We start from the raw sequence: 23699 nt of genomic DNA, 5'->3' as shown, positions 1-23699 counted from the left end.
AGTTGTTTAATAGTAAGATTTCAAAGGTAAAATAGCCTTATAACTTCCCCAGTTGTTCTCTGAATGCTGAAATTACTTCAACTAGGACAAAGTCTTTTATTCCATAATGGGAAAGAAAGCAGAGACCTTTGAAAATAGCAACACAGGGCCTAAGGAACAAAGCAGTGATATTAGATCCATATTGCAAATACATTTTGATGGGGGACTAGGGAAAAGATGAAACCCAGGGGCCTTGTAGGTCTGAAAATAGTTGAGGTAAAAAGAGTACAGTAGAGTACAGTAGAGAATTTACTTTACTGACTACTTAATATGGCTGGCCCAGACACATCTTTTTTGTTTTGTTTTGTTTCTTTAAGTAAACATGCCTATGGCCACTTTTTTCTTTTTTTGACAAAATTTGTATAAATTGCCTTCAGGACCTTGAAAATTAATTCCATCAGGCATATGGTTTGCAAACATGCCCTCCTTTTCTGTGTTAAAAAATGTGTTTCAGATGTATAGCCCTATTATGGTTTCTCTAGAAGTCATCCTTCATAAAAGTAATTCAGGAATGTTAGAATCTTTGTCAGTTTCTTGGCAAACAGTATTCGATTATATATTCATGCTCCTCCGTAGGATGCACAATTTTAGAATGATTCTGGAATGTTTCCAAATTTTATTTTGGAATTCAGCATTTGGCCATCTTTATTAATCCCAATCAATAATAGCTTATAATAATTCTAAATGTGTTAGCTATAAATCGCTGCTGTATTCCATTCAGCAAGAATGTTCTTGCTATTTGTTTTCCCAGACTATATATTCAAATACGGACTTTCATGTGCCAGGGTTTTTTTCCTCTGATATTTGGGTTCCTGTGGATAATTTGTAAGATCATCCAGAGAAAGAATGCCTAGGTTTTAATGTCTAATGTTGGATTTTCCACTTGGGAGGCATATACTTGCCTCTAGATTTTCCATTTGTAGAATTTCCTATTATTTTTTCTTTTCCTTTCTATTAATTTTGAACATATTAAGGTCATCATTTACTCTAGCCAGTTGCTTATTTTCATCTCGAATAAATTTGTAGTTTTCTTATTTTTAAATCCACCTAGTAGTTTATTTCTAAATCCCTTTTCCTTAAGTCATAGGAAGAGAAATATTATACTTAGCAAAAGGTTTATGCTTCCTTTGCTGTCTTTTGGAGTAATTTTAGTAAATTACTGACTGTAGCTCTTAGAAGATTGCTTATTATGCCATTCTGTTAGGAACTGTAGTCTTGTTTGGCTCAGAGACAAAATAAGCTTAGGTTCTAGGGCTATGGAAGTTTTTTCCCTCCGACCAGGTAATAAGCTCTATATGAGAAGTGGTTTGGAAATGAAATTTCAAATCTTGAGGGGTTATTTCTGATCTACAAGGATAGGTGATAACGGTACTTTCTCTTGGCTCAAAGGCTGGGATACTTCCTGCCTTTTCAATTCAGGTAAATGTTGGAAAGTAGCAAGAATTATATTGTATTTTGGAAAAATAAATAGATGGAGGAAGACTGTATTTGTTGAAAGTACCCTTTCTATTATAATTAGAAACATGAATAATTAGTATTTGAGCTGCAGTGTCCAAGGGGCTTGGGCTTAAAAATATTAGAGATCTAGATTTTATCAGATCCATGAACAAAATTTTAAAAAGCAGTCGTAATATAAAATAGCAGCTCCCAGTAACTTCTTCAAGTTTTATTTTCTTCAGAAGTTGACTCAATTCAGTTTGCTTCATTCTTGGAAGCGTCATCAAAATTCTCCACAAGACCTGGAACTTCATCATCATCATCCTCTCCGGTAGCAAGTGGTGCTTTTCCATCCACAGATTGTTTGGGCAGAGCTTCAGCCAGTCTTCAACTAGTCAGACTGTCTGCACCAAGTTGGTTTAAGATACTGGGTAGCATTTCTGTCAGCTGCTTTGTCTCAGCATGGCCTGTAATGGTGAAAGTGTTCGCTGCCAGCGATGCCTGAACTCTGGGGTTGTTAAAGTGGATCACTGTTCCTTGGTTTGTGAACATATTCGCTTCTTCAATACCAGAGATATTGTTTACCCCTAACTTCTTTAAGGAGAACTGAAGTTTTTTATCATCTGCTGTAGCTGTTCTATGAACCATCTTCTTTCGGCGAGCAGTTCCTTTCCCACCAATGGGCACTTGTGCTTGCAGTTTGGTGAGTTTCTCCTGGTTCATGATAGTTTCTTTCATCTTGTTGGAGCGGAAATGGGACGCGCGGGGGACTAGGGTTGGCGCTTGGGGGTCTCCGGCGGACCAGCTGAGATTAGGTGCACACGCGCGGGGATGCAAGATCGAATAATTAGTATTTGAATAAGAGAAGTGATTGAACTGTGCTTGGACTTTATATGGCATAGTATATAGTCAAGTTTTTCTTTTTAAATGAGAGAAAAATAAATTTTAAAACACTCCATGTTCTCAAAATAGCTTGTAGATTATGCCTTTATCTCCATTCTTTTCCTCCTTTTTTTTTTATTCTTAATTTTTTAATTTTTATAAACATATATTTTTACCCCAGGGGTACAGGTCTGTGAATCGCCAGGTTTACACCCTTCACAGCACCCACCAAAGCACATACCCTCCCCAATGTCCATAACCCCACCCCCCCTTCTCCCAACCCCCCCCCCCCCCCCCCAGCAACCCTCAGTTTGTTTTGTGAGATTAAGACAGTATATGTATTGACAGGTAGGGTGCCAGTGGAAAGACCACCCAGGGGCTCCATGAGCAGACTGCTGAAATTCAGGTCACCACGTGCATTTCCAGGCATTTAAAGAGAAGTAATAGACATAAGGCTTGTCTGTGTTTTACCACTTGATTAATCACAGGTGGGTTATCCATGGTGGTTTTGAAATCTCTGGTTAGTTTTTTTCTTCAACTCAGAGTTCTTCTGAACCACATGTTATTCTGTGTTAATGCCAACTAATTTCTTATTCCAGGCTAGGTCCTCAAGTAGTGTCATTTGGGACAGAACCAAACTTGGAAGACGAGGTTGCTTGGAAACTAGAGGGGCAGAGAGTTGAGCAGGTTCTGACAGTGCAGAATCCCAGGGAGTACTGGTCCTTGCAGCTGTGGGAAAACCTGCTCTTCCACTCTGTGGGAGAATCTCCCTTTATGTTAGAGGTTTTGTTCACTTTCTATTCACTCACTGATAACTGTCTTGAGTTTCAAAGTAACTTGGATACTATCAGCACTCTAGGAAGGAGGTGTCTTCAGTCACTATGTCAATAGGCATGGATGTTTCTCTTTCTTCGTCCAGGAAAGGTCAGGGATCTAAACTTATTTGAAAAGCTAAAGACGCACTGTTTGTTCCCATTGGAACAGCAGAGTTTGCAGCAATCGTTGCATATGGATTATATAAACTGAAGAGAAGGGGAATACTAAAATGTCTGTTCACCTAATCCACATGCATGTGGCAGCCCAAAGCTTTGTTATGGGAGCAGTGACCCTTGTTATGGGCTGTTCCATGTATAAGGAATTCTGGACAAAGCCTAAACCTTAGGAGAAGAGAAGTGGTCTTGGTTTTGTTGGTGGTGCTTGCTTTTTAGTTAGGTATCTCATATATTGAGTTTATATGTTTATGTTGAAAATAAATCATCTGAATGGGTCAGACAACAGCATGGTAATTTAAATATTCGCTTCTTTTCTTGTAGGCTTGATTTGCCTGGTAACAAAGTTACTAGTGACCACTTATTTAGTTAGGTCATTCAGGGGAGTCAGATTAGCACAAAGAAACATGTCACTTTCAAATGTATTTGATAGTGATAATATATGTTCCTTCTTGTCCTCTTTATAATTAATTTTATCAGAAGAGTTTAATTTACCAATTCTTTTACTCCCAGTTGCTTTTGATGTTGTCTAGGAATCCTGTTTAACTTTTTTTCTGCCTGTTTTGCAGACTGGTTGAGTATTCCAGTTTTTAGGGCTGGTTGGCTCCAGACCCTTTCAGAACAGTGCATGGAATATTATTAATATATTATATTAATTGTATATTTATATGGATTTTATTTATAGATAATATATTCATATAAATTTTATATAAATTAATATAAGTAAAATATTTATATTTATATATAATTAATATTATTAATATGTTATAAGTTTCCCCACAACTGAAAATATGTGTATTTAAACCAAACCTAAAAAGGTGATAACAGCTGCTTGGAAGTAGTGTTTATTTCAGAATCATACTTGTAAACATGAGAATAACTTAACTCTGGATCCCAGTTAAGCTTTTTCTGTAATTGCAACGTTGTATTTATGCTGCTGTTGTATTAGAATAATTTTTAAATGTCATCTTGAAATAGAGATGTGTATTCTAAGTACTAATGCAAAGGTAAGTGAAAAACACTTTTGAAATGTATGAAGTTTGTTTATTTTCTCTGTAAGAATTATAAATGTTAACAAATTACCTATAGTTGAAGTGATTAATGATTTATAAGCAAGGAGGTTTGGTCAGGCATTAGACTCAAGCTAAGCCCAAGTGCTCACATACTCCAGAATGCTTTATTACAGTTGTGAAGTTTTCTTGTCTAACCTGAATTTACATTCCATGGTGATAACATGGTAAATGTTGTGTTAGTAAAGTAAGTGAACACATTTAAAAAAAAAGAGAGAGATAAGTAACTTGGGTATGATTAGATACGTACTGACAACTGGAATAAATTCTAAGCTGAGTAGTTAGAACTGAAATAGTCTACTCAACAGTAGAACACTGTTTTCCATGTCCTTTGTTAATTTATTTGGGGGGTTTCTTTAGTGACTCGGATGATTTGCATACATATTCATTATCTACTTGACAGTTAAAATGTTGGTCAGAAAAGTTATCTCTCCCTCATGATCCTAAATGAAAAGGTAAGAAACCCAGAGGATAAATTATGTCTTCTCTCTTGGCTTATTTTTAATATTAATACAATTAATACAATGTCAGTGCTCTTTAAATGCTGAACTTTGTAATGCATGTGTACTTTGAATTATTTTGTTCAATAGAGAGAAGGGTAGAAAAAAAAATACATGCTTCTTCATGTAGCTCAAAGGGCTGATACATCAGAGCTGAAAAAATTATAGTCACCTTGGGTGACTTTCAGTTTCTCCCTTGTTCTTGTAAGGCTCATTTTTTCACACACTAATATTCTCTAATAGTTTCCCATTGGTGATGTGTGTCTGGCTAAGTAATTTCTAGTGAATGTAGCCATTATTGAGCTTAATTTGTCTTTCACTTATTATTCCAGTGGTATTCTATTACATCAAGATAACTCACAAGTCTAATTTACCTATGTGGATATTGCTTTTGTGCATTACATTGTGCTCTAGAATTTCAAGGCTCAAATTATTTTCTGCTTTTTTTGGGTTTCAAAAATCAAATTGTTTTCTATTATCTTTAATTTTCACCAGGAAATTGAATTCAGTTGGGTGGACCTCTGGCCTTGGGGGAGCTAAGCCCAAGTGCTCACATAAAATTCAGACTATGGAGGCCCCAAGAGGCTAATCTAAAGGTCCAAGCAAGATGAATACATAACATAGAATTATCAGAGACCTCTTAGTAATGATAATAATGAGAGCAGCTGTCATTATGGCGATACTTACTAGGCTTTGGGTTCTTTATGTCTATTATTCTCAGGTAATCAATTGGGAAGGTAGGATACAGTTCAAACTCCTTTTCTTTGCATTGAAGGGCTTTCAGTGTATCATAGCAGCAGCTTAGTTTTCTGGTTTTCATTTCCATTCCTTTACTATCAATTATCGTACCTGGTCAGATGGCCTATTTATGGTTCCCTACAAACACACCTTGCATTTTAAAAAAAAAAGGTTTTATTCACTTATTATTCACATAACCATGCAATTCACCTATCTAAGGTGATTAGCTGAGTGCTTTTTAGTATATTTATACAGTTGTGCAACTGTCAGCACAATTTTAGAATCTTCTCATTAACTTTTCCCCAAAAAGCCCCATGCTCATTAACAGTCTTTCCCTTCCTCTCCTTCACCCACCCTTCTATACGCTACTAATCTACTATCAGTCTCTAGATTTGCCTGTTCTGGTCATTTCAAGTAAATGGAACCACACCATCCGTGGGCTTTTGTGACTGGGCTTCTTTCGCTTAGCATGATGTTTTCAGAGTTCATCCATGTTGTAGCCATGTGTCAATACTTCTTTTTATTGCTAAGTAGTATTTCATTGTACGAATATAACATTTTTTATCCATTCATCAGTCAATGAACATATAGTTTTTTTCTACTTTTTGGGTATTATGAACATGCTGCTATGAATATTCATGTTTAGGTTTTTGCATGAATACATGTTTTTATTTTTCTTTGGTATATATCTAGGAATGTAAATCCTGGGTCATATGGTAACTCTGTGGTTAACCTTTTGAGGAAGTACTAGACTATTTTCACAGCAGCCACCACACTTTACATTCTCATTAGCAGTTACTGAGGATTCTAATTCCTCCACACTCTTGCCGTTATTATTATCTTGCCTTGTCGTTATCTGTTTTTTTTTTTTTTTTTTATTATATCCATGCTAATGGGTGTGAAATGGTATTACATGGTGGTTTTGATTTGTATTTCCCTGGTGACTAATGATGTTAAGTATCTTTCCATCAGTTTATTGATCATTTGCATATCTTCTTTGGAGAAATACTTATTCATAGCCTTTGCCTATGCACAAAATGGATTTGTGTTTATATTTGTGTTTATATTATTGAGTTATAAGAGTTGCTTATGTATTCTAGATAATAGTTCCTAATCAGATATATGAGCTTCAATATTTTCTCTTGTGAGTTGTCATTTCAATTTCTTAATGATGAAACACACAAGTTTTTAATTTTTAATGAAATCCAATATGTCTATTTTTTCTTTTTTTTGCATGTGACTCTATTATCATAATTAAAAAGCCATTGTCTAACCCAGGGTTATGAAGATTTATGCCTCCAGTTTCTTCTAAGAACTTTATAGTTTTATCTCTTATAGTAATATTTTTTATCTATTTTTCAATAATTTTTTTTTTTTTTGAGAGGGAGGGAGTGACAGACAAAGAGTGGGGCAGGGCAGAGGGAGAGAGAATCCTAAGCAGGCTCCACACTGAGCACAGAGCCCAACACAGGGCTTGATCTCACAACCCTGAGATTATGACCTAAGCCAAAAATTAAGAGTTAGATGCTTAACTAACTGAGCCACCTTGGCACCCCACTAATTTTTGTGTATGGTGTGAATTAGGGGTCCAATGACATTCTTTTGCATATGGCTTTCCAGTTGTTTCTCCACAATCTTACATTTTTGAATTTTTATTTATTCCCAGAATGTTCTTCTGTTTTCTTCTTGGCAGTTGAAATCCTTTTGAGTCAGCTCATCTTTTGATTCCTATAAGTCTTTTGACCACCTCAACTTAAAGTGATTTCTCTTCTTTTAACTTGTTATCTCTTCATGGGTATATACCTTTTCTCTCTGCTTAAGTAGAGCCTAAAACTATATCTTATACCCTCTGTGACCCACAAAATATCAGCTGATCAATGTCCCTTAATGCCCTGTCAAAGTCAGTGGAAGACTGGAAGAGTATGGGCTTTGGTCCTATAATTCTGATGTTCTTAATGGTTTCATGTGTGACTATGTTTGAATTACAGGAGGTTATCAGAGGTATTATAGCCATTTCATGGTGATATTCTGTAGATTCTAATAACCTTATTGACAATTATGTTAAGTATATTAACAATTCTAGTATATACTATACTGCATTTTAAAGAATAATAATATTGACATTTATATAAAGCTTTCAGGATCTGGTCAATAATTGTCTAATATTTGTTTTTTCTGTGAAAAGAATTTGGGAATAAGGTCTCTTCTCATGAAAAATTCTATGTATTATTATGAATATCTAATGTACTTTTACCTTCAGTGATTGACAGAATGAGGTACAGTTTTTGTAGCACAGTTTTTGTAGATTAGTGGATATTCTGTAAATTGGTTTTTTTTGTTTCCTGAATTATACATTGGTGACCCTGCCTTTTTCTGGTATAATAGAGAATTGCCTGCCATTTGGTTTCTTAGTGAGGATGTGGGAATAAGGCTGTATTTCATGAGAAATTCTATAGGTTGTTTTGCATATCTGATATGCTCCCTTTAGTGATTGATAGAATGGGATATGTCTTATGCACATACGACAAATCAGTAGGTATTCTACAAGGTATACTTTTCTCTACTGAGGTTTATGATACTCAACCACCCACCTATGCAGACATGAGGACAGGTCTTTCATGAGTTATTCGTGGGAAGGTGATATCCACAAGTCCTACATTCCTTGATACTTTAAAATCCATTAATCTCACAATTCTGTAATATATAAAATATTCCCAGAAACAACTAGCTCCTTTCCAAATGGCCGCAGGAGCCTCTGAGAGCAAAAGAGGTCTCTCAACCAATCAGTGTCTCAATAATGTCACAAGATTTTGCTTAGGAAATTGAAATGTCTTTTTGATACTATGTTTTTTCATCGCATTTCTTGTTCTGTTGTAGATTTCCAGAATAGTGCATGTTAGTAACTGTAGGTTTCTTCCTTCCTTGACCCTTTTCTGAGGTATTGAAATGGTCTGGGTGATCTGATGACTGGTTCAGCGATGGCTGTTTTATTATCTCAGAGTGAGTGGTTTAAAAAGACAATTTATACAAAATTACCCTCAAAGTGTATGTGTGAGTTTAGTATATATTGTACTCTGCATTTTTATAGGATGCGTGCAGTGGCAATTTGTACTCTATAATAGAGATGAGATATCTGGTTTCTCAAGGCTAGCCTCTGAGTTAATTAGGTGGAACTGTCTTCCAGATGTGTCAGATAGTTCTAGGCAAGCAGTAACTATTTATAGTTGCTTCTCCATTGGTGCCAGAGGTAAGTTTGCCTTCCCCTGAATTCCCTCAGAATTTTATCTGTCTCTTGCTGCTTTCATCACGTTCTACCCCCTGTTGTAACTTAGCTCTAGCTGTGTACCTTATCTCCCTGTTTCCTTTTCACATAGTTTGACTCATGATGTTCACTTAATAGATGTGGTAATCACTGGTGTTGGACAGCAAATATTCCAGCTCTCAGCTTTCTGGGCAGGCAATAGGACCATACTTCCCACCACCTTTGGCTGCATGACTCGCTTTGGCATAGAAGTAGTGTATGTCACTTTCAGGAGAAAGCATTTAATAGCCAGTGTTCAATTCTACTTTTCCTTCCTCTTAAATGTGATTGTGTGATGAGATGAAATCTGAGTCCTGAATGACTTCCAAGACCCTGCTGACCTGCAAAAGACATGTAGCTTGGGTAAGAAATGTATTTTTAATGCTTTAAATAGCTAGGATGTTGGGGTTGTTTGTACATATCATAACCTAGCCCATTCTGACAAATGTACTAGGCCTGTACTTCCAAAACAATAGCCATCAACTACGAGTGGCTATTGAACCCTTGAAATGTGACTGTCCAGTTGGAGATGTGCCATAGGTATGAAACACATACTGGATTTTGAAGACTTAGTATTTAAAAAGTATGTAAAATATCCTATTAGTAAATTTTTAAATGTAGTTTACATGTGGAAATGATGTTTTGGGTATAGTGGGTTAAATAAAGTATATTATTAAAATTTATTCCCCCAGTTTACTTTTTTAAAAATTATACATGCAATTGCATGTTGGCCAGTGCAGCACTCAACTATAAACTTATTGAAGGCTGGAGCTCTATCTTTCACCCTCCTACAACATCCCACAGTATCTGGGGTATGGATATGTTAAATAAATAAAAGTTTAATGAGTGAACTACATCTCCATTTATATTTAGTTTAACATTAATGCAATATTCACCATGAAGCTTATTTGTATTTTTGTGTTTAATAATTTCCTCATTTAGTTCCTTTAGCTAAAGAATAAAAATGCTCAATCTTTTTAAACCATTAGAAAATTTAATACCAACTATACTTTTATGTAATGTTTGTGTTATGTTAATGTTTTAAAATGTTTCACACTACAAAAATGCTGGAATTATGGTCATTAAATACATGGCCTAATCAAAACTTTAGCATGGTTAATCCCAATGGCCAGCATTTTTTTTTAATCATTGTAAAAATAACCAAGAAGTCCCTATTTGTTTAGTCATATTGTGACCTTTATTTATTTGCCAATGTCATCCACTTTTGTAATTTATATTATTGTTTTGCTTTTCCTATGAGGCCGTATGCTACAAGTCAAAAGGAAACAGGGAACAGCAGAGCACCCTGAGGACCTTCTGTGACATCAAGTGTGGATGACTGACTCCTCGTTTGAGGAAGCAGGGCTTTCAGGTTCTAGATGAATGAGACAGAAAGCAAAATAGGTGATGAAAGGAGGTTTCAAAAATAACATGTCTTGGGGTGCCTTGGTGGCCCAGTTGGTTAAACTTCTGCCTTCAGCTCAGGTCATGATCCCCAGGTTCTGGGATGGAGTCCCACATCAGGGTTCCCTACTCAGCTGGGAGTCTGCTTCTCCCTTTCCCCCGTCCCTCCCCCGAGCTCATTCTCTTTCTCTCACTCTCTTTTTCAAATAAATAAATAAAATCTTTATATAAAGAAAGTAACATGTCTTTAAAAAATAGAGTGGAGCATAAGTAATATAGTCAACAGTATTGTAATAGCGTTGTATGGTGACAAATGGTAGCTATGCTTGTGTTGAGCATAGCACAACTTAGATTTAGGTTTAAACATAGACTTGTGGAATCACTTTGTTGTACACCTGAAACTAATGTAACATTGTGTGTCAACTATACTTCAGCCAACCAACAAACAAAAGAATAAGCTGAGGGTACCTGGGTGGCTCAGTGGGTTAAGCTGCTGCCTTCGGCTCAGGTCATGATCTCAGGGTCCTGCATGAGTCCAGGGTCCTGCATGAGTCCAGGGTCCTGATCTCGAGTCCTGCATCGGGCTCTCTGCTCAACAGGGAGCCTGCTTCCTCCTCTCTCTCTCTTTGCCTGCCTCTCTGCCTACTGGTGATCTCTCTCTGTCAAATAAATAAATAAAATCTTAAAAAAAAAAAAAAAAGAATAAGCTGAGACATCTAGGGAAAAAAAGGGTGGAGGAAAGATGCTGGAAAATATTATAAACACTTAATAAATTATAGCTATTGACATAAGATTGTGTGAACATGGAGTTATGGAGGGACATATACTAGGCTATTCTATTGGCTCAGGAGCCATAGGCGGAGGGTAGAGAGATGCCTCCATCAAAAGACTGTAGGATCAGCAAGGACTTGTCCACAAACCAATTTATGTATAATTTGCACAAAATCCTATGTTATGTGTAAATGCATAGAAATACATATGACACGGTGGTTACCAAAATATTAATGATAATTCTCTTTCTGGGTTGTAGCTGAATTTCAGATAATTTTACTGTCTTTGTTATACATTTGACTTCTTTTCACAAATGGGTATTTTGTTTAATCAGTAAATAATCTGATCTGGCGTTTTTGCACTTATGACAAAGTTTAAAGTTTGTTTAATCAGACAATAATAAAGACAATCAGAAGTTGTCTCTATTATTTGTGTTCCATTGAAATGACTGTCAAGTTGTTAAACGTAAAAAAGAGAAGTAATTAGAAATGTATTAAATTAGTGTGTTCATTTTGGTTATCAGGGCTATTTTAAATGCACCTATTAATAGGTATGGTAGTGTCTTTCATGAGTTAGCCTTCAATTTCCTTCCTAACTGACAAAGCAAAATAGCTGGTTCAGATAATGGAAGCATCTTATCTGAAACTGGACATTTCTTCAGAAAGAAAGAAAGTGCTTTTGTAAGATTATAAAGAATTTGGGAATTATGCCATGAGGGCACATGCTGAGTAATGTCAGTTTTTGAGGCAGGGTGCCAAGTTTTGTCAAAGAAAGGCAAATATGGGGTTTGTTTTGCAATATCTGGAAGATTTGGAACTCTTATCTCTTGGAAAATCTTTCCAAGATAAATTTAGTGTGAAGCCATTCTACTTCAAAAAACTACATACAGCAAGAGGGAAGTAAAAACAAAGTGCAACAAGATGTTAGATGAGAAAAGGAGGTTTTTCTCCCCCCACAGAGATTGTGACTTTGTTGAATTCAGTTTCACTCTGATAGCGTCATATAAGACATCGTCGTAAGGTTAATTTTGCTGAAACTCCTGAGCAAGGGCAAAGTAAAAAATCATTTTTCACCATCAGTTCACTTTTCTTCATCTTTAAAAGTGTGCAAAAGATGAGGTGTTATGTATTCAAAAGCATTCTGAATCTCTGGAGGATTTTGAGCAAGTCATTGAAACTTTCTGAGCCTCATTTTTTCTCATTTGTTTAATATGGAGCGTTTGGATGGTAAAACCTGCCTAGGTTTTACTTTTTTTTTTAAAGTAAAATGAAATTATTTTCATGATTTTTGACATATTTATATACTGTTTGGTATATATCAGTAACAAATTTTTTTTTTTTTTTATTAAGGTCTGGTTCTTCTATGATGTGAAGAGTTTATGGTATTGCCTAGAACTATGACCGTCCCCCCAAGTGCCTTTGAGTTTTCCACACGCTTTGAAAGCCTTTGCTTGGTTGCCACAAGGGTCATGGTGATTGACAGGATGAATCCAACCAATATGGGTTCATGTCTGTATCTACAAGATGGCTATACAGACCTGGAGACTCAGAAATATTTACTCCATCTTCGGATAAGTATCCCTTGCCCTCAGGTCTTCTTGGAGCCATCCTGCTAATGGTGACTCTGCCTGCCTTGGGTGGGAAGTCTGGTCAGGTTCTTGAAGAAACACAGTCTGGGCCTTTATCAGGAGCAAGTCTCAGCTGCTCTGAGAGGCTCCAAGCCAAACAGTGCATGTAGGTGTGAATTATGAAGCTGTAGAAGACAGTAAGTGCAATTTGCTCTGGGACTATTTCTCCCCACCCCTTTCCATCAGCTTTGGAGCTGGTACAAGTCCGTCCAGCAGATTTCTGAACAACCTTTGAATTGAAGATAAATTCCAGATGAACTTGAGACTTGATTGTCTGAAGTAGGGTATTTTAAGCCTGTCTGATGAGTTTACAATACTCCAATTGAAGAGAAGTTGCATATGTTTTATTCATTAATTCTACATTTATTGAGTGCCTACCAAATGCCCTCTTGGTGACTACAAATATGAAAAAACAAAACAGGATAATGCAAGAGAGAAAGACTAAGAGATATTAATTAAGGAGCTAATTAAGATGAGTATAGCTTCATTGAGGAGATAGCATTTTCTCCCTGGTGAAAAGAAGGAGTCGGCCATAAAAAGGTCTGCTGTTAGGATATTTCAGGCAGAGGAACTAGCTTCTGGAAAGGTAGGATGAGCTTCATACGTTCAAAGAACAGAAAGAAGGCCATTGTGGCTAGAGTGCAATATGTGCTGGAGAGAAAGACAGCAGTTGAGGTCACAGAGGTGTGCAGGTGTGAGGTCAGGTGAACCTTGTAGGGAAAAGTTTGAATTTCATTGTAAGAGCATTGCTAGGGTTTAAGAAGGAGAAGGAAACCATCTGATTTGTGTTTCTCACGGTTCTTCTGGCTATTCAGTGGAAAATGGATGGTTGGAAGAGTATGGAGGAGGGTTAAGGAGTTAGTAATCCAGTTATTCAGGTAAGAGATGATGGTGACTCAGATGAGATTAGCGGCTATTGAAAAGGAGAGAAATGTCACGGCTTTCGTATATATTTTAGGGTAGAGTCCATGGGGCTTGTTAATGAATGCTTTTAGGATAATAAGAAAAAGCACAAATCAAGGATGATTTCTATGTTTGGGCTTGAATAACTAGGTGGATGGTGGTTCCATTGACTGAGGATGGGAAGAGCTGGAGAGGGACTGGTTTGGAAGCACACGAAGAATTCTGTTTTTCCCCTTAAGTTTGAACGGCCAATTAGATATTGAAGGGGTGATGTCAGAGCGGTCATTTGGACCTCAGTGGAAAGGCCCAGACTGGAGATTTCAATTTGGGAATCATTCGCACTGACCTAGTATAAATTTTGAAAAGTGAGATAAAATTATAAGCCAGTCCTATAATTTATCTTGAGTGTGTGCTACTTTCAGTCAGGAAAAAAAAAGAAAGATCTTTTATAGAATGATATGGTAATTATTACTTATTGCTTAGGCTTTTGTAATAGTTGATTATCAGACAGAATAACCACATCGCTTCTATCTGATAATTAGAGTTAATTTGCAAGTACTGATAATAGGCTGATTCACTGAATAAACAAAATAAGGAATACAAAGTTTTTCTCTGCAATCATGTGGGTGAAGTTTCTCTTCCTGTCTTTGTAGGCTCGGGGTGGCTGAATTCTTGAGAGTTTAATTTAGAATTTTCATTCTTTTTCATTGGTAAGCCATTGGCTTTCTTCTCTAATAGTATTGTGTACTTCAGGAGAAATGCTATTGGGGAAAATTCTGACCCCCGCCCCCCAACTCCCCCTCATCTAAGCTGTACCTTTGAAAGCTGTTTGCACTGGCAGACCTAGAAGCTTGAAGCCAGGTGTGATTATAGAGATGTTTCGCCTTATTGAGTGTCCATTGAGTGTCTGTTATGACGCTGAGTGTTTTGCATAGGTTATCTTGAAATCTCACTAATGCCCCTGCAATGTTGGCTTTTTTGTTTCCATTTTCATGGTGAGTAAACAAAAGCTTAAAGTCACATGGCTAATAAATGGCAGTTAGGATTCACATCTAGGTCTGTCTGCTTCTAAACTTATTTACACTTTTTTGTTCTGCCAGGTTGTTAAGCTACCAAAATTCCCCTTTATTTATTCTCCCAGCCCTGTTTCCCCATCAACACTAGCCAACTACTCAATCAGCTACCACCTACATTTCTTTTTTAAAAATGGTCACCAGAGATGCACATGCCTCACTTCTGATACTTCTGATTTCTATCTGTAGATTTCAGCCCCTGCCATACTCGCCTTCTTCTCAACCATGCCCCTCTTCTACATTCTAGGATTCTGTTAGTGAAGCAGACCTCACGTTCTTTAGCCTTTCACTTCAACATTTCCCTATACTCTTGCCAAAACTCAATCTTGGCCTCGTTCTAAGTTTTAAGTTTCGGAGCCAGATCCATCCCTCGTTGTCACTTCTTCCACTTTCTCTGGCTCTCAGATTGAGGAGCAGGAGTCAGCAGATTTCCTGCTTCCCATCACACCCAGATTATTGTTTGCACATTGTCTCTCAAGAACTTGTGTTTTGAACTGTCCTCTATTGGGTATACCCCACTTTTTCTATCTTATGTTCAACTCACAACTTCTGCTTTCTCCTCATCCCACCGAGAGCCTGTTGCTGCAGACTTCCTCTCTGTCTTCTAGCAGCTCAGAAACCTAAACCCTTATCTGCTGTTCCAGCCCCTGTCTTCACAGATCTCTGGCCTCTGGACCTTAAGCAAATTTATCTATGATACTCTTGTTCCTTATAGGCACTGCCACACTTCTCATCTGCTATGGTCTTCTCAGATGTTGGTTCTGGTTCTACCTCTTCTCAATCCCCTCTCCAATTGAATCGTGGCTTTATTTGTCATTGTAACAGCTGCTTGCCCCGTATTTTGCCCTTACTTCTCACTTTGGCTTCACCTGCTTTCCTGTCCATACGGATCTTTTGGCCCTCCGTTTAAACTCAGGGCTTTCTAGCTTCATGCCCTTTAGGTTCTGGTTTCCATGTCTTACATTAATTGCTCTGCAAATCTATAGTTCTGAATAGACTCCACTAACTGATTTCTCTACTCCTGCTCTCACATTACTGAGCTAAAAAGAGGAAAAAGTCATAAACTTGATTTTTTTTTTTTTTTACAGTAAGGAAAATCTATTTTAACAGTTTTGTACATGGTCAAAAGGCTAATGGTTAGTTAAATCAGTGACTCATAACATCACTAAAGACCTGGGGTCTTCCCATTCTCCTCCCAACCTGTTGCTCCTATTAGGTTAGCAGTCTGACTAGTTATCTTTGTGATTATAGGACAGCTGCTGCAGTTGCAAGGGCCATAGAGAAGTAACACTCGGCAGAAAAATTGGTTTGATTGAGACTTCTGACTCCATTGCAATCTCACTGCTAATTTGCCTGCACATGGGTTCCCTACTGGGACTTGTCTGAGTTTTTTCCCATCCCAATCTTATCAAGATTTAAAATTTTCTCCCTTATGTGTTCCCACTGTGAATATCTGTGGTCCTGTTCATTCCCTCCATCTTACCTACCCCTGATAAGTGACTCTTTCTGAAGCATGGCGCTGAGTATGCTACCTTTTCCAGCCCAGTTGCGGTGAATCCTCAAGTTCAGAGTCCCCTGTGTGAATTCAAGTCCATCATGACCTGGGCCTATACTACATTTTCAATCTTAACTTCCATTGCTCCTGTTCATATACCCAGTGAGCCAATCAGACTGAAAATTCCTGATCATTCCTTCAATGCTCCCACTTTTTTCCACCTCTATTTTTGTTCCCTTCTTCTGAAGAGGATATCCCTTCAACTCTGCAAATGAAATTACTACACACTTTAAGGTCTGACTCCAGTGTTACTTACCATAAAAGCTTTCCTGATTTCTCTCATTCCTAGCAAGAAATTACAGTCTTTCTGAGTTTTGAAGTTGATTATTTTTGTCATTTTTTATTTTGTATGATTATTTTTATATACCTCCATATCATTTGGTCTGCAGCTGATGTTTTCAGTATTTCTCACTAATATTATTTGAACAGTTCTTCAAGTGTTTGGTTGCTTTAGTTGTTTAGACTTTTTCCCCTGGCCTCTGATCCTGAAATCTGTTATATGCTTAGAGGACATCCGGCTTTGGGGCCCTCTGGGACTATACATAATTTTTACTGGAAAAAGCCCAAACACTATAATAAAAATTATTCCCCTGGGTATTTAGTCTATTGATTTGAGGTTGTTTGTGTCTTTTTAGACTTATTTATTTATTTAAGATTTTATTCATTTATTTGAGAGAGAGTACAAGCAGGGGGAGGAGCAGAGGGAGAAAGACAAGCAGATTACATGCTGAGTGTGGAGCCCAAAGCTGGGCTCGATCCCATGACCCTGAGACCATGACCCTGAGACCACAAGCAGAGCTGAAACCAAGAGTTGGATGCTCAACTGATTGAGCCACCCAGGTGGCCCTGTCTTTTCAGTTTTAATAAACAAAAAATAGCAAAAAAGATTTAAACAACTATCAAGTTAACACTGAGTTACCCATTTTTTTTTAAACATTAGTTAACTATATTGATCTTATCTTTAAAATCCATATGAAATCTGTCTCCTCTCCACTCACTCTGCTGGCACCTCACTTCTGATGCTCACCAGCTCTCCCCACCACTAGTTTCTTTCTCCTGCTATCTACACAGCAGAGTTGTCTCTACCCAGACAAAGCTGGTGATCCCACTCCTCTGCTTATCCGCACTTTCTAATTCTCTGTTGCTTCTAGAAGTAAGTCCAAATTCATTTGTGGGACTTTAAATTCTCTTCAAATTCCCACTTGCCTTCCTCATGCTCTTCTGAGGCCTGAAATATACTCATTTCTGACCCTAGTCAATTCCCATTGATTATTTAAGACCAGCTCAAATATTACCTTGTTTGTAAGACTTTTCCTGTCATCCTCAGAGAGTGGCTCCTTTTCTGTTTGATTCATTCATTCATTCATTCATTCTTGTGTTGAAATCTAGGTGGTGAAAAATGCTGGTATATGACAACATAAGCCTGTATTTTATTGTATTTTTTATTTAAATATTTCAAGTTTTTATTTAAATTTAAATTCTGATAAGTAACATATAGTATAATGCTAGTTACAGGAGTAAAATTTAGTGATTTATTACTTATATAGAAAACCTAGTCTTTATATATGCACTGTATGAGGTTGTATGGGGGAAAAGTACAAGAAAATGACCAAATAGAAGGATTGGATGGGATCAAACCTGAAACCCTCCTGAAGCATTAGAAAGAAACACTTAGTGCCTGATTAGATGGTGGCAGAATGCAGAAAGTGGAAGAAAATAGAATAATCCCCAAATTCCTGTCTTGAGTGACATAGTAGGTCTGTGAACATTCAGAGATAGGAAACAAAAGGAAAGAGCAGGCCAGGTGGGTAGTATGAGTTTAGTCTTGTTGTACCTCCAAGATTTCTGAGTGAACATGATAAGTATACAATGGGATATGTGGATTAAGATCTCAGGTCAAATAAATTTCTGGGGTGTTCCAATAAGCGAAAGGCAGCTGATGTCTGGGCAGGGGGATTTCTGAACTTACCAGGCACTTGCTTTATACCTTTCTTTTGTTTCCATACCAAATTGTAACATAATTATCTGTTGATATGCCTTAGTTCCTTCATAAAGACACAGACTCATACCCATCTGGTATCCTACCACATTCTTTTGTACATAAATATTTCATTTAACATGAGAGAATGAATATGTGAGTTCACTCAGCTGTCCCTTAATCATGAGTGATTGAAAAATATAATTAAGTCATTTAGTAATAATTTATTGAGTACCCTCTATGTACTTGGCAGGGTCTTAGACACTGGAGATAAAGCAGTGCAGATGACATGGGAGGCAATAAGAAAGTAAATAAGATAATAACCGAGATAGCTAATACTACAGAGTTTTTATTGTAAGTCAGGATCTGTTAATTGTTAATCCTCACAAAATCCTTTAATGTAGGTGGTAATAAGTTCTGAGGGAAATTAAACAAGGTAATACAGAAACAAGTGACTCAGAGATGGTAGTTCAGTAGTTTGGTTAGAATGGTCAGAGAAAGATCTCAGAGGTTACAATTGAGCTGAACAGTGAAAGAGCCAGCCATCAGGAAGTCTGGAGGAGGGATGTTCTATGCAGTTTAAGTAAACTAAAAACTTTTTTTTTTAGTCCTAAAAGAATAAAAACTTTTTTTAAGCATTAAAGTTACATTCACTAGCCTTTAAATACACTACATCTCTATCCAGCTACAGTCAATCAAACCAGCAGTAGTTTTTTTCCTGTGTAATGTAAGGTTAGGGCGAACAGTGTTCCAATGTACATTAAATCACCCACTTAGCTCCTGTGGGTGGGGGTTGGGGAATTACACCTTACCTTTCTAAGCACTAATGTATGACAAAGATCATCAGGGAAATTATATGAAAACAAAGGTAGAGAAATTATTCTGATTTTAAAATAGACAAAGTTTGGAAACACTAACAAAACCAGAAAAATCGTAGAGGTATGTCTGCTTTACCTGCTCAGATTACTTTCTTAATGAGAAAGTTCTCAAGAACAAGCAGTGAGAAGCCATCCCTTTTTTTATTCATCTTTTCCCTCAACTATATAGGTATTTTGCAAAGAAATCATACTGACACATAATGTATACTCCTTGTCAACCATTTAGGACAACTCTGAAGACTAGTTGTTGGAAAACCTTTTATTTTCCTTCCTGTTCTCAGATAGGAAGGAAAATGTTGTTTTTTAAAAAGATTTTTATTTATTTATTTTCGAGAGGGAGACAGACAGAGGGAGAGGCGGATAAGGAGGAAGAGGGGAGGGAGAGGGACAAGAAGACTCTGTGCTGAGTAGGGAGCCCGACTTGGGGCTCAATCTTGGGGTCCTGAGCTGAAATCAAGAGTCCCATGCTTAACTGACCGAGCCACTCAGGCCCTCCTTAGATAGAGTTTTTGATGAGACCATGATGGTTAAATCCAGAAAGGACGTTTATTAAGGGTCTGAAATGTCTGTCTGGGTTCCAGAAAGGAGATTCCACTTTCCAAAATGAATTTATCTATAATAATCAGTAAAATAAATCTACGTAGAAAGACCTCACAGATGAGGGGCATGATGAAAATTAGTACCTTACTATAGGAAAGAAGCTGAGGAGAGAGATTCTAATCCAGTTGCCTCTGTTTACAAATGGGGAAAGGCCAACGCTTCCAAAGTCACAGTCTTGAAGTAATGGGATTCTGGATAGCATTTCTTGGTAGATGTTCCAGTTTACCTAGCATTTTGCATTTATAATCTTATCTATGGATTTTGATTATTTTAACTTAAATAAGAGGCTTTGTAATATAGTTATAAATTTCAAATTTAATTATATTATTTTGTCTTAAGGAGCAATGGCTTAATTTTATGGGAAGTTTGTATTTAACTATGGGAAAGTAAAAAATGCATGCTATTCTATTTGGCTTACCAAATTAATAAAACAATTTTGGTTTGAATTTTTATTAAGTGGTATGCTTTTATCACTAGAATTTTCACATATATTGTATTAGTTAGTTTGGGCTTCCATAGCAAAATAACATAGACTAGGTGACTTAAACAACAGAAGTTTGTTTTCTTACTCTTCTAGAGGCTGGAATTCTAAGGTTAAGGTGCTAGCAGGGTTGGTGTCTTGTGAGAGCTCTTTCTTTAGATTACATATGGCTGCCTTTCCTCTCTGTGCTCACATGGTCTTTGGTGTGTGCATGTGGAGAGAGACAGCAAGCAAATGAGCTTTCTCTTGTCTTTTCTTATGAGGACACTGATCATCTGGAATTGGGGCCACACCCTTATGATCTCCTTTAATCTTTACTTCCTTAACAGCTCCATCTCCAAGTATAGTTACAGTGGAGTTAGGGCTTCAACTTAGGCATTTTGGAGGAGGAACAAACTTTCAGTCCATAGCATATATAGAAGTCTAAAACTGACAAAGTAAAAAGACAATGAACAGGAAAGGACTCTATATATTTCTACTATCTTTTTGGCTTCCTATTTTTCCATTATTTCCACTTCCATTTGCCCAAACACTTTGCAAATTTAAGTGCAAATGCCAGAGAAGATTTAGGAATTTGCTGATGGACAATAGGGAAAACTATACTTTTAACTATCTTTAAACCTTCCTCATGAAAACAACTTAAATTCAAGGGATGAATGAATGAAGAAACTGTGGTATATACATATGATGGAATACTTTTCAGCCTTAAAAAAAAAAAAAAAGAAATCGTGCCATTTGTGATAATATGGATGATCCTAGTAGACACTACACTAAATGAAATGATAGTCATAAAGGACAAATACTGCATGGTTCCACTCATATAAGGTATCTAGAATAGCTAAATTTGTAGAAGCAGAGAGTAGAATGGTGGTTACCAGGGGCTAGGGGGAAGGAGCAGTGGGGAGTTGCTATTCGATGAGTATAAAGTTTCAGTTTTACAAAATAAATAAGTTCTAGAGATCTGTTGTACAACTCTAGCCTATAGTTAATAATACTGTATTATGCATTTAAAAATTAGTTAAGAAGGTAGATCTTGTGTTACCTGTTCTTACCACAGTAATACTAAAAAAACTCTCCCCCGTGCTTTCTAAGAAATTAAGTTTCCTATTTTTATTTCTTTCTTTCTTTTGGTCTGTTTCTTTGCGGGTATTTGGCTAATTATTGGAATTCTCCTGCAGTTTAGTCCAAATTTTGTTTCTAGAATTAGGTCTATAAATACAGAGACCATCTATAGTTTATAGTCAATAGATCTTTAAAGTTTGAAAGACTACTGACCTCTCTGGGTAGTAATCAGTTATGGGACTCTAACATGCATAAACTTTCATGTGCCACTTCTTATATTAAGTGGGCCTTGCCATTGTTTGCTTCCTTTTGTGAAATAAACATGAGGTAGCCCGAGCTGTTGAGAGAGTCGCTGTGATCCGGATGACGGGATACTCTGGCATACATTATAGGATACTACAAGCCAGGGCGGGACCCTTGGCATGACCTTGCTTCTATCCTTCGCTACAAATCAACTGACTTCTCTTAAGAAAGGAAATCCTCAACAATTTGTTGATCCAACCCATTTAAAAATCAGTATTTCTCCATTAATTGTTTTATTTGTCTAAACTTTAAGGCGTAATTTTTTTTAGTTAAGTGGCTGCTTAATTTTAAGGTGGAAATATACAAAATCTGTATACAAATTAGCCAAACTTTTTAAAAGAGAGAGAAAAAACTTTTTATTGAGAGAGAAAGAGAGAGTGAGCACATGGAGTAAGGGGAGAGGGAGAGAAAGAATCCCAAGCTGACTTCATGCCGAGCTTGGAGCCCAGCCCCAGGCTTGATCTCACGACCCTGAGATCATGACTTGAGCTGAAATCGGGAGTCGGAATGCTCAACTGATTGAGTCATCCAGCTGCCCCACAAATTAACTGTTTTTGATAGAATGGATTCTTAGTTCATCATTTAAAAAATATTTTCTTTCCCCATTACCCTCTGTTTAAATGAGGAGGTAAGGAGGGGAGTGGTTATTTGCAATGTAAATCATCTCTCAGGTTTATAAATTGGCTTGCTGAGGGGCTTCTTGCAAGAGTGAAGTCATTTCATTTAAAGTATAGTTATAAATATATAGGTTAATATATTTTTTCCTTTATTTAAAATTTACTTAGCAATATCAGGTTGTTTGAGACTGAAATAAACATTTTCTGTAAAAGACTTACTGGCACAGAACCTGGCATATGGGAAGGTTAGAACTAAAGTTAGTTTGTTGTTTTTACTATTATTATTGCCAGACTGTGTTAGATAGAAAGAAGATAAAAGGACACTATTTCAAGGGGATCAAAGCTTGGTATAAGGCCTGTAGGCATAGAGCTGGAATTACCATTGTCCTCTGAAAATAGAATTTTGGCTATTTTGTAGGTTGGATCCAGAGCCTTCTACCACCAACTCCAGGTCTCTGTGCATCTACTCTTTAAATAATATGCAGGTCTACTCTTTAAATAGTATGCAAAGAATTACAGAGGCTGAATAAAGCGTAATATTTTCACCATAACAGCATTCTCTAGTTTAAAAGTTCAACTCTGTTTCCCAGGGTTTTGATTTTATATTATCAGTTACATCTTCCCTGTCGCTTCAAGGGGAGCGTAACTGAAGCACAACTACCAGTGGTATTTATGTTAAGCTTCATCTATTTGGTTATCAAAGCACAAATCTGGCTTTGCTGAAGGACTTTTTAGATTTGTTTTTATTAGTGTAGTGATTAAGCAGATCTGTGGAAAATGGGTACTTTCCAATTTCTTGAAATCTAAACATGTTTTAATGGTTTGTTTCAACATGTTTTACTTTCTGTGTTTCAGTAGCTTAAGGCGTATTACTGATTAGAAGACAAACTCTTTCAAATTACTGTATTAATTTTACATTTACTACTTATGGTAATTTATAGTCAGAAAAATTTGGTTATCTTAAAAACATTTGAGACTCATTTTTCTTAGCATCTAAAGTGGTAATGTTCAGAAGTGTTACAAAACTTTGAACAGTAACTAGTTTCCAAGGAAGTTAGGGTACATTATTTCCTTAGAAATCAAAGCCGGTAGGTTGGATTTTACAAATGATTAACTAAGATCTATTGCAAACATTTTTGATATTAAGACAATAGTTAAAAAAATCCATTTGAATATATGGATCCTCCATAGGAAGAATATCATGTTCATGCTTTCTTCCTGGTAAATATTTTTTAATAATGGGGTTCTTTCCTTTTAATGATTGTCTCCTGGGTGGTCCATAATACTGACTTTGTTAGATTTACAAAATTGGTTTGTATTTCAAATGTAATTACAGAAAAAGGGCAAAACATATTTCTAGTGACACTGTTTATAGGAAGAGAGTGAGGTGGCCCAATGAAAATACCAGGAAACTGATTTATCTTATCTAGGAAAATTAGAAGTGGTCCTCTTATTACTTCATTGGCTTTTTCCACAAAACAGTTTGTAAAT

General features: G+C 36.7%; 2 protein-coding genes and 1 pseudogene across 3 annotated transcripts in view; 2 read left to right on the top strand and 1 right to left on the bottom strand.

Moving 5' to 3' along the window:
- PLCL1 (phospholipase C like 1 (inactive)) overlaps positions 1-23699 on the top strand; it is a 369301-nt gene that overhangs the window by 155584 nt on the left and 190018 nt on the right. The gene's annotated exons all lie outside the window — the stretch shown is intronic.
- Positions 1679-2228, bottom strand: LOC131827608 (transcription factor BTF3-like). The gene has a single exon (XM_059168495.1). The coding sequence runs from the start codon at positions 2212-2214 to the stop codon at positions 1864-1866; it is 351 nt and encodes a 116-aa protein (XP_059024478.1). The 5' UTR covers positions 2215-2228; the 3' UTR covers positions 1679-1863.
- On the top strand, positions 3181-3520 carry LOC131827609 (HIG1 domain family member 1A, mitochondrial-like; annotated as a pseudogene).

Source organism: Mustela lutreola, chromosome 3 (assembly GCF_030435805.1).
Source record: "Mustela lutreola isolate mMusLut2 chromosome 3, mMusLut2.pri, whole genome shotgun sequence".
Classification (NCBI taxonomy): domain Eukaryota; kingdom Metazoa; phylum Chordata; class Mammalia; order Carnivora; family Mustelidae; genus Mustela; species Mustela lutreola.
The sequence above is the reverse complement of the archived record's forward strand: the minus strand, read 5'-3'. Positions and strand labels throughout refer to the sequence as shown.